General features: G+C 44.9%; 1 protein-coding gene across 3 annotated transcripts in view; it reads right to left on the bottom strand.

The window, feature by feature from the left end:
* Nucleotides 1–317: 317 nt before the first annotated feature.
* The window catches only part of ehd3 (EH-domain containing 3), a 37,835-nt gene continuing 26,324 nt past the window's right edge, over nucleotides 318–11,828 (bottom strand). For all 3 annotated transcript variants that reach the window (XM_014144516.2, XM_014144517.2, XM_014144519.2), the window contains 3 exons: nucleotides 7,869–8,281; nucleotides 3,092–3,256; nucleotides 318–2,506 (listed from right to left, as the gene is read on the bottom strand). In XM_014144516.2, the coding sequence (XP_013999991.1) occupies nucleotides 1,976–2,506; nucleotides 3,092–3,256; nucleotides 7,869–8,281 (1,109 nt within the window). In that variant the 3' untranslated portion in view covers nucleotides 318–1,975. The remainder of the gene's footprint in view (nucleotides 2,507–3,091; nucleotides 3,257–7,868; nucleotides 8,282–11,828) is intronic.

Here is an 11,828-nt window from a genome sequence, read left to right as displayed (position 1 = left end):
AAGAGTGTGCAAAGCTGTCGTCAAGGCAAAGGGTGGCTATTTTGAAGAATCTCAAATATAAAATATATTTTGATTTGTTTAACACTTTTTGGGTAACTACGATTCCATATGTATTTCATAGTTTTGATGTCTTCACTATTATTCTACAATGTAGTATAATAGTACTGTACATCTCTGGTTCTGTATATCTCTTTAACGGGTGTGCATGAAAAAAGTAATCTTGTAGATTCATAACTCCCTGACATCTGGAAAACGAGTGGCTCAGGACTCTTACCGTAATTAGTCTAAACAAAAGCAGGAACCAGAATGAGAAATGCTTGGCTCTGTCACCTTTATTAGTTGCAAGACCTACTCAAATTGATGACAACAGGATACTTAGCGTACTATCAGCAGCAACAGATGAATTCACAGCAGAAGAGAAGTAGAGCAAGTATCAGTCATATCAGTCAGGGAAAGAAACCTACCACTTGTGTACAGTGTGAGTGGAATAAACTCCCTTAGATACTGTGCAGTATATTCTATCAGCATATCAATTTCCCCTAGGAACTACTTTCAGATGAGTGTTCCCTCACTATGATCCCAATAATAACTGTCACTGTATTACTATAGCTTCAAAATTAAACTTACCCTGGACCTTTGCTACATACAATTCTCATATATTTCTGACCTATTCCATCTTTCTGTTTCTGAATAATCAGGTACAAGAACACAGGGTATTTGGATTATGATTTCATAATATTTATGGAGGATAATATCCAGAAGTGGTCTCAACTACAGCACTGGATATCATATAATGTAGAGCGTAGAACAGTCTCTATGATAGATATACACTGTATGCAGATAGAATATGAACGTCAGAGTATAGCAAGACTATAACTATAGTATTTTTTTGTGCTATTTATTGAGGGAAGCAATCTAAGATAATTGGATGCGAGTAGTGATTTGAAACCTTTGCTTTTAAATGGGTTATGCATCCAGTCAGCACAGATGAACAAGGGAATATTTCTATGTATACTATGTCCCATTGGAAATGCCAGAACAGGACATAAACATAATCTCAGTTCACCTCCTTATCTATGGAAAGATTGAAGTCTCTTTCTCTCAACAGTGATTAGAATTACATAAGTATGCTAAATAATAAGTTAAATAGGTATTAACATACAGACGTTTGACGAGGATACTAGTTACTAGAAGGCAATTTCAAACACTATACATTTAAAGGTCTACCAACTCTTAGATTTCCGATATCACAGCTATACAGTTGTAACAGTCTCTTGGTCAGGCTATGAAGGGCCTGCATGTGTTAGGATGCTGCCTTTTCACAAGAAGAAAATATCATATGTCTACACTACCTACTTAGAAAAAGGATTCCTGTCACTACATTTGACCGTAATTGTATTTTAAAGTGATAACTAGAAGGATTATTAAGATTTAGTATTGATATTAGTTTATCCTTTTGAAACATGCCCATTTTCTGGGGAGACATGAAGCAGACTACAAAACAGGCTCAAATAAAATACAAATAAAACACAAATCATTTATGCTAGAGAGAAACAGACAGTGTTCATGTATCCAATGATAATGCAGGTTATTGTGTCACAGATAGCACACTCTCAGTGGTGTATAACAATAGGGCATGTGGGTGGTGCAGTGTCCAATATCAGTTCCCCCGACTCTGAACTTTGAACCATGACCTTTATCCCCTTCAACCCAGTTGAATAAAAAATAAAAAATAAAAATCAGACATCTATCAGAAGAGCAAACCAATCCCTTTACTCCCACTAAGCATAACCACAAAGTTTCTGCTTTTCTTTGTTGAAGCGTGGTTGTCCAACCTTGATGAATTTACCCACACACCCCCCATAGATCCTTCACTGTCCTTCCTCTTACCCACTCCCTCTCTTCTTCCCTCTTACCCACTCCCTCTCTTGTTCAGTGCCCTGAGGAGTTGAGCGTGCAGGGGGGGGGGATGAGTCTACTCAGCAGTGATTTTCCTCTTGGAAGGGGGGATGAGATGACCGGGGAGGTCGGCGGGTAGCTCGTGACCCTCCAGTTTGACTTTGATCAGGTGATTGGCCAGGGCAAACTCCTCGTCATCCAGCATCCCATCCTTATCGATGTCAGCCAGCTTCCAGATCTTCCCCAGCACCGTGTTGGGAAGCTTGGACTTCACCATCTCTTTCTTGGCATTGGCGCCAGTCACCTTCCCGTTGACCGGCGACAGCGTGTAGAAGATCTCATCGTACATGGGCTTGTCACGGGCCACCACCCACTCTGCCTCATCGATACCCTCCCCGGCGCCCTCGCCATAGCCGTGGCCGAAGGGCCCGTTGAGGGTGCCGTCGAAGGCCCCTCCCTTCACCCCCTGCTGGGGTCGGTTGGTCTCCTCCTGTCTGACCAGCACCATGAGACCGGCGATGTCGTGGGCCAGCATGTCGTCCACTGAGTCCAGCAGCTTTATCTTCAGGGGCTGGAACTTGTTCAGGTCGTGGGCATTCAGTTGCTCCTATAGGAGGGGAGAGAGGGCAGAGGTAAGAGGTCAAAAGAGCAGTGTTTTACTCACTACAAACATAGTTTGGGGTCAAGCTGATCTTAGTTGATGCATCTCTACAGTCTCTTATGTGTGAGAGGGAGTCAGAACAAGATACATGACTGTCCTGGTCTGTGCATCAGAGATATGTCAGAAAGCATCAACATGACCACTGTTTACTTCCTACCCTGAGCCAAGTCATGTTGGTGCTTCTCTCAGTGAGGAAAACAAAGTGCTCATCAGGCCCAGATGGACTGGAGGTTGTTCAGATCTAATTCCTGATCACAGCCAATCAGAAAGGAGCTTGTTTTGTCACCATGGCGCAAAGCAGTCCCAGTAGGGCATACATGTTTGTGTGTTAGCTCAGTAATCAGAGGAAAACAGCACAGATTGTGGGCTTCATCCATCACTCCCTTGGTAAACATGGCATTGTGAGTCATGTTCGTAGTCATTTTATATTTCAAGGTTTTTAGGTATTTATGGTATGATGTCGTCTGTCCAGCCCATATTTTACACCTACCCTTAGCTTTACTCAAGAGAAGCCCCATCTTTCTATCTTACCTGCATCTTCTTGAGATTGGGGAAGTCTCCAGGGGAGATCTGGTGTTCTCTCTCAATGCGGCTGTAGATCTCTCCCAGACTGTTAATCAGCTCCTTCTTCTTGCCCTCCTTCCCAAACACACTGGGCATCTCCTTTTTCAGAGAGCTGATGATATAGGCATGGACCTAACAGGGCACAGAGCAGTACACAGTCTACTCAGTGTGGACTGTCTGTTAAGACTGAGTAGGGCAGAGAAAAATCACTCATATACTGCTTCCTCAAATACTGGATTGGGACCCATACAGGGGTTGCAGCCAGCTTCTCTTGGGTCATAGCTAGAAAGATTGTTTTGTTTATGTGTCTGTTGTGCCACCAAGGGCTCTTTAATGTTCCTCCTAATATCTCAGATGTCCTTGAAACTGAAAATAATTGACATTATGAACATTCAAACAGGAAGGAAGCACTTAAAGCAGTTTTATGAGAGAGCATGTGGTGGGTATCACACCCGGCTACACAAGAGGTTTCCTTTCCTTAGGGTTTCCTAGAACTGAGAGGGAAGGGGAAAATAACCTCATCACACGACTGACTCCCCTTGAGATTTCTGAGAGATATTTCACCAGAACATGTTATGCATGTGCTATATCAGAACGCAGAATTGAACATGGTATGTGTATTTGAAAGGAGAACACAGATTACATACGGTGCATTCGGAAAGTATTCAGAAACCTTGACTTTTTCCACATTTTGTTACATTACAACCTTATTTAAAAATTGATCAAATTAAATCCTTATCAATCTACACACAATAACCCATAATGACAAAGTGAAAACAGGCTTTTAGAAATGTTTGCATAATGTATTCAAACTTAAAAACAGAAATACCTTATTGACAAAAGTATTCAGACCCTTTGCTATGAGACGCGAAATTGAGCTCAGGTGCATCCTGTTTCCATTGATCATCGTTGAGATGTTTCTACAACTTGTTTGAAGTCTACCTGTGGTAAATTAATTTGATTGGACATGATTTGGAAAGGCACACACCTGTGTATATAGATCCCACAGTTGACAGTGTCAGAGCAAAAACCAAGCCATGAGGTCGAAGGAATTGTCCTTAGAGCTCCGAGACAGGATTGTGTTGAGGCACAGATCTGGGGATGGGTACCAAAACATTTCTACAGTATTGAATCTCCCCAAGAACACAGTGGCCTCCATCATTCTTAAATGGAAGAAGTTTGAAAGTACCAAGACTTCCTAGAGCTGGCCGCCCGGGCCAAACTGAGCAATCGGGGGAGAAAGGCCTTGGTCAGGGAGGTGACCAAGAAGCCACTCTGTCACTCTGACAGAGCTCCAGACTTCCTCTGTGAAGATGGGAGAACCTTCCAGAAGGACAACCATCTCTGCAGCACTCCATCAATCAGGCCTTTATGGTAGAGTGGCCAGACAGAAGCCACTCATCAGTGCAAGGCACATGACAGCCTGCTTGGATTTTGCCAAAGGGCACCTAAAGGACTCTCAGACCATGAGAAACAAGATACTCTGGTCTGATGAAACCAAGATTGAACTCTTTGGCATGAATGCCAAGCGTCACATCTGGAGGAAACCTGGCACCATCCCTACGGTGAAGCATGGTGGCGACAGCAACATGCTGTGGGCATGTTTTTCAGCAGCAGGGACTGGGAGACTAGTCAGGATCAAGGCAAAGATGAACGGAGCAAAGTACAGCGAGATCCTTGATGAAAACCTGATTCAGAGCACTCAGGTCCTCAGACTGGAGTGCAGGTTCACCTTCCAACAGGACAACGACCCTAAGTACACAGCCAAGACAACGCAGGAGTGGCTTCGGGACAAGTCTCTAAATGTCCTTGAGTGGCCCAGCCTGATCGAACATCTCTGGACAGACCTGAAAATAGCTGTGCAGTGACGCTCCCCATCCAACCTCACAGAGCTTGAGAGGATCTGCAGAGAAGAATGGGAGAAACTTTCCAAGTACAGGTGTGCCAAGCTTGTAGCGTCATACCCAAGAAGACTCGAGGTTGTAATCACTGCCAAAGGTGCTTCAACAAAGTACTGAGTAAAGGGTCTGAATACTTATGTAAATGTGATATTTAAGTTTTTACATTTGTATAAATTTGCAAAATGTTTCTAAAAACCAGGTTTTGGTTCATGATAATGGAGTATTGTGTGGAGATTGATAAGGAAAAAAACTATTTCATCAATTTTAGAATAAGGCTGTAACATAACAAAATGTGGAAAAAGTCAAGGGGTCTGAATACTTTCCGAATGCACTGTATGTTGAAAGAGTGGACATGATTGCTGAGATAAGGCATACTAAAGGTGGAAAACAAGTTTCAAGCACTGAACGACAACATCTACTCACATCCAAGGCCACAATGATTTTGTTGATATTCAATAGTTGCTCCAGACATTATTGACTGTATTCATTGAGGAATAAAAGTTATGTAACAATAGTAGGTGTGTGTGTGTGTGTGTGTGTGTGTGTGCACAGGCTGGCACTACATGAGTAACCAGCTCCTTCAGTGGAACCTCTGTATCCTCTGCCTCTGTTTCCCTTTGGCGGATGGATGAGCACACTGCTGCTGACAGCAGAGGAAGCCCACCTCTCTGGTCTGATCAGGACAGAGGCATAGGACAGGACATGGACCAGGTTCCATGGACCAGGAATAGGGGGACAGGGGACAGGAGGAGGCCGGAGGTGGGTTACCATTTCCTCTCAAGGTGACCACCTGTTTGGGGGTGATTCCTTGGACTGTGGCCAGGGATGCCCCCAAAACACGCACACACGGGGACACACACACACTCCCTCCTCAGGACATCCTGCTGTGGCTGTGTGATCTCCAGAACAGCCATCTGAAGTGTTGAGATGAGGTGGTGCCTGTATTGTATGACAACAGAGGACCTGGTCATCAGTCACATATACTGGTATGGGGCTAATAGGAGAGGAAGCCCAGAGTTAAGCCGCTGTAATGGCTATGACATAATAACCTCCTGAGCTCAGGTGGCATGTCAAATCAATGCTACCCAATCTATCTCTCTCTCTTTCTAATTTACATCAGAACGGTCTCTCCTCTGTCTCACTGCTCTCTGATGACTATCTCATGAAGTTCCATTCCACACTAACTGGACAAGAAGCAGATATTTCTGTTTAAATATCCAGTTGGAACCACATGGTAAGACCAAGTTCATCCCAGGAATTCTGACAACCTCATCAATGAAACACTCCCCACTATTCCTGATCACACACACACACTATCATTTAGCTATGGGCTGATAAGATTGTACTGCAAATCAAATTTGCCTGAGACGTCACAGTAACTGGTGACAACACCATATAGTCACGGCTAGGCCACCAGAGAGACAGAGTGGTGTTAGGGCCTGTGGATTGGTCTGAGTTCAGGAGATGGAGAAAAGGGGGAGGAGATAAAATCAAATCAAAGTTTATTTGTCAAGTGTGCCAAATACAACAGGTGTAGACCTTGCAGTGTTACGGTGCTACCTAGAACTTAATAAGATACCAGATGGAGAGAGAGACAGAAAGAGACAGAAAGACAGAAGGGGTTGAGGGATTCCCTGGCTGTCTGGGAGGCTGATACAATAAATACAGCCTTGGGGAGAAAGATTCTTCATGTGAGGCTGATTGTTAATCATCTGGTATGTCAGTGGCTGTGAGGATGATTGTATGAACACAGACACCCTGTACTGTGTTGATTGACCTGTCTTTATCCTGATCACTGCTTGGATCCCAGGATGCTCATCTATCGGTCACCCGGTTCTTCGGCTGTCCCCATAGGAAAAACCTTTTTGGTTGCAGGGAAAACCTTTTGGGGTTCTATGTAGAACCCTCTGTGGAAAAGGTCCTACATGGAACCCAAAAGGTTTCTACCTGGAACTAAAAGGGTTCTACCTGGAACCAAAAAGGGTGCTTCAAAGGGTTCTCCTATGGGGACAGCCGAAGAACCCTTTATGGTTCTAGATAGCACCTTTTTTTCTAAGATTGTAGGCCTTGATCACAGAACCACTGACCTTGCAATAAAGCTTGGGATAAATTATTCATCAATATAATAATATAATCAATATAGTAACATGTTTTTCTTCTCGCCGTAAGACAATGAATGCATACCAATGCTACTTTGTCACATCATTATTTGAAAAACTTGAAGAGAAATCCGAGGTCAATCTGAGGTCAAGATTTGTCCCATGAGTAACTCCATCTAACGTACCTTGTTTACATCCAATTGCAATCAGCGCTCTATGCCAAATGAACAGTAGTGACCTGTGACTGATAACTGATTTGGTGTGACTGTGTTCTTAGTGCCACCAATGCTTTAGGACTCTATTAAAGTGTAGCTCAGTTGGGAAGGCACCCTGGTACCGCCACTGTACCAGCCCTCATCACACCACTCAGTCACACAATGTCCCCTAGGGAGAGGGATTGCAGCTTCGCTCAGTAGGGGAAGGTTATCTTACCCTGACAAAGTGGATGTAATTGCAGTCATTACTCTTGCACTATGAGTCACTGTACCCATCAGTCAGGATTGGTAGCTTATTAAGTTCAGCAGCAACTCCTGTATGGAGATTCTGTTCCATTCAAAATACCTATTTAACAAATACTTTTCTTCTCTTTCAAAAAATGACTTAATACCTAATAAAAGAGAACTTCCTAGTCAGGCCAAAATGACATAACATAGTGCTTAGGAGTACTAGCCACTCTTACTTTTGTGAGAGAATGTGTGTTTGCACGCCTGTGTTGGTCCATGCATGTGTGAGGTTAGAGCTTACCTTGGCGAGGCGTGCCCTCTTGATGAGGTCATTGAGCTTCCTGAGGGCAGCGTTGCGGGGCAGTGACTGGATGTCCTTGAACAGGTCCTGCTCCTCTGCCTCAAACAGCTTACGGTTGTCGGGGATGAGCAGCGGGTGCGACCAGAATGACCCTATATAGACACGGATCACCTCGGGTGTGTTGACGATCTTCCCCAGCGACCACATGAGGGCGCCATAGACCCTCATCAGCTGCTGCGTCTCAATCTGGTCTGCCTTGTTTAGAACCACCCGGATCTTGTCTTCGTGATTCTTTAGGGCCTTGATGACCTCTGAGAACTCATCTGAGATGTCCAGCTTGTGGGCGTCGAAGAGGAGGATGATTCGGTCCACACGCTCTGCAAACCACTCCAGCACGGCGGCGAAGTCGTAGCCTTTAGACACGAAGGGGGTGAGGGGAGCCAAGGGTGGGAAAGGTGGGAGAGAGGCAAGAGAAAGGCAAGGATGGAGGAGAGCCAGGAGAGAGGCAGGGTAGAGGCAGGGGAATGGCAGGGGAGAAGCCGGAGTGAGGCAAGAGAGAGGCAGGCGAGAGGCAGGTGTGGGAGAGAAGCGGTAGAGAGGCAGGGGAGAGGCAGGGGAGAAGCAGGGGAGAAGCAGGAGAGAGGCAGGGGTGGGAGAGAGCCAGGGGTGGGAGAAAGGCGGGAGAGAGGCAGGGTCAACAACCAGCAGAACAACAGACTGTTGGAAGACCAGGGCGACCCTGTGGTGTCCAGCTAAGTAACCAGAAGAGTGTTGTGAACTTGGCAGGCCTATTGCTCAAGAGTATGACAGGTCATCAATTACAAAAGAGAACAGTTAGAACCACTTGTTAAGATAGAGGCTGAAAGGCATTTGAACACAATGAGGTAATGGTTGATCATTTGGTATCTTACCACACAGGTTTAATGGCTTTAAACCCGTGCTAATACATCTTGAACTCACTTCTTGATTTGCACTTAGTTCTCACTACTTGACATGACATGACAGGACAGGACATGACAGGACATGACAGTGTGACTCAGCATATAGCTTCATGACCCTCTTCTCCTCTCCTCGAAGCATTAGCCTCCTGACCTCAAGGGGCTGCAGCACTAGCCTCCCCTAACCTACCCTCGGCCCCACTGGCTGGATAACAGGCTTTACACCACAGGAGGCTGCTGAGGGGAGGACGGCTCATAATAATGGCTGGAACGGAGATAATGGAATGGCATAAAACACCTGGAAACCATTTCAAATCAAATTGTATGTGCTGAATACAACAGCTGTAGACCTTACAGTGAAATGCTTACTTACAAGACCTTAACCAACAATGCAGTTTTCAGAAAATTCTAAAAAAGTAAGAGATAAGAACAACAAATAATTAAAGAGCAACAGTAAATAACAATAGCGGAGCTATATACAGGGGGTTCCGGTTCTGAGCCAATGTGCGGGGGCATCGGTGTCGAGGTAACTGAGGTAATATGTTATTAAAGTGATCGATAATAACAGAGAGTAGCAGCAGCGTAGAAGTGGGGTGGGGGGGGCAATGTAAATAGTCTGGGTAGCCCTTTGATTAGATGTTCAGGACTCTTATGGCTTGGGGGTAGAAGCTGTTTAGAAGCCTCTTAGACCTAGATTTGGCGCTCTGGTATCGCTTGCCGTGCGATAGCAGACAGAAGAGTCTATGATTAGGGTAGCTGGAGTGTTTGACAATTTATAGGGCCTTCTTCTGACACCGCCTAGTATAGAGGTCCTGGATGGCAGGAAGCTTGGCCCCGGTGATGTACTGGGCCGTACGTACGACCCTTTGTAGTGCCTTGTGGTCAGAGGCCGAGCAGTTGCCATACCAGGCAGTGATGCAACCCGTCAGGATGCTCTCGATGGTGCAGCTGTAAAACCTTTTGCCAAATCTTTTCAGTCTCCTGAGGGGGAATAGGTTTTGTCGAGCCCTCTTCACGACTGTCTTGGTGTGTTTGGACCATGTTAGTTTGTTGGTGATGTGGACGCCAAGGAACTTCAAGCTCTCAACCTGCTCCACTACAGCCCTGTCAATGAGAATGGGGGTGTGCTCGGTCCGCCTTTTCCTGTAGTCCACAATCATCTCCTTTGTCTTGATCACATTGAGGGAGAGGTTATCCTTGCACCACACGGTCAGGTCTCTGGCCTCATCCCTATAGGCTGTCTCATCGTTGTCGGTGACAACACTGACAACACACAACACTGTTGTGTTATCGGCAAACTTAATGATGGTGTTGGAGTCGTGCCTGGCCATGCAGTCATGAGTGAACATGGAGTACAGGAGGGGACTGAGCACGCACCCCTGAGGGGTCCCTGTGTTGAGGATCAGCGTGGCAGATGTGTTGTTACCTACCCTTACCACCTGGGGGCAGCCCATCAGGAAGTCCAGGATCCAGTTGCAGAGGGAGGTGTTAAGTCCCAGGGTCCTTAGCTTAGTGATGAGCTATGAGGGCACTATGATGTTGAACGCTGAGCTGAAGTCAATAAATAGCATTCTCACATAGGAGTTCCTTTTGTCCAGGTGGGAAAGGGCAGAGTGGAGTGCAATAGAGACTGCATAATCTGTGCATCTGTTGGGGTGGTATGCAAATTGGAGTGGGTCTAGCGTTTCTGGGATGATGGTGTTGATGTGAGCCATGACCAGCCTTTCAAAGCACTTCATGGCTACAGACGTGAGTGCTGTGGGTCGGTAGTCGTTTAAGCAGGTTACCTTGGTGTTCTTGGGCACAGGGACTATGGTGGTCTGCTTGAAACATGTTGGTATTATAGACTCAGGCAGGGAGAGGTTGAAAATGTCAGTGAAAACACTATTTGATACCATTCTATTGATTCCGCTCCAACCGTTACCATGAGCCCGTCCTCCACAATTAATGTACCACCAACATCCTCTGCTTTACACTAAGTGGGTGACTGAACCACTTTACTGTCCTCCTGCCAGCAGCAGATAGAGTGAAGGAGTTAGATAGTGAGAGAGAGCGACAGAGGTGTTTCAGCAGAGATAAAGAGAATCCCCCAAATGATGGCTAATCTAATGGAGCAATTAGCTGTCTAATCTGAAGGCAGTGATCCCAGAAGCTAGGAGACAAAGAAAGCTGTCGGAGGAAAACAGATTTCACCGGCAGAGAAATGAAAATGTACTCTATCTACTCTCTAGCTGGCAGCATATTTTCAGATGACGAGTAGTCCATTCCCAAAGCATGTATTCCTAGTAACGAAGGTAGCTAAGTCTCCCACTGACAAGATGTCAGTGGTAGACGTCAATAAGTATGACATCTTATTTGAATGCCATTGAAATGACAGAGGAGTTCCCATTGGATGGTGAGGGTATTTCACTGTATCTTTGATTGGACTCCAGGTTAGCTGAGTCCTGACTCCAATTAGCTTTTGGAGAAGTCATTAGCCTAGGGGTTCACATACTTTTCCCAACCTACACTGTGAATGTTTACACAGTGTGTTCAATGAAGATGAAAACGTATCATTGTTTGTGTGTTATTAGTTTAAGCAGACTGTGTTTGTCTATTGTTGTGTCTTAGATGAAGATCAGATCAAATTTTATGACCAATTTATGCAGAAATCCAGGTAATTCCAAAGGGTTCACATACTTTTTCTTGCCACTGTACATGCCATAGTATTATGAGGACAATAAATGAACATACAGGTTATGGGTACCTTGAGACAAATAAAGCATCTGTGTAAAACACATTACTGAGTTGAAAGAAGAGAGACAATTGAAAGGACTATGAAATACACTGAACAAAAACATAAACGCAACAATTTCAAAGATTCTACAGAATTACAGTTCATATAAGGAAATCAGTCAATTTAAATAAATTAAATCAGGCCCTAATCTATGGATTTCACATGACTGGGAATACAGATATGCATCTGTTGGTCACAGATACCTTAAAAAAAAGGTAGGGGCGTGGATCAAAAAAACAGTATCTG

Source organism: Salmo salar, chromosome ssa15, assembly GCF_905237065.1.
Source record: "Salmo salar chromosome ssa15, Ssal_v3.1, whole genome shotgun sequence".
Taxonomy (NCBI): domain Eukaryota; kingdom Metazoa; phylum Chordata; class Actinopteri; order Salmoniformes; family Salmonidae; genus Salmo; species Salmo salar.
The sequence above is the reverse complement of the archived record's forward strand: the minus strand, read 5'-3'. Positions and strand labels throughout refer to the sequence as shown.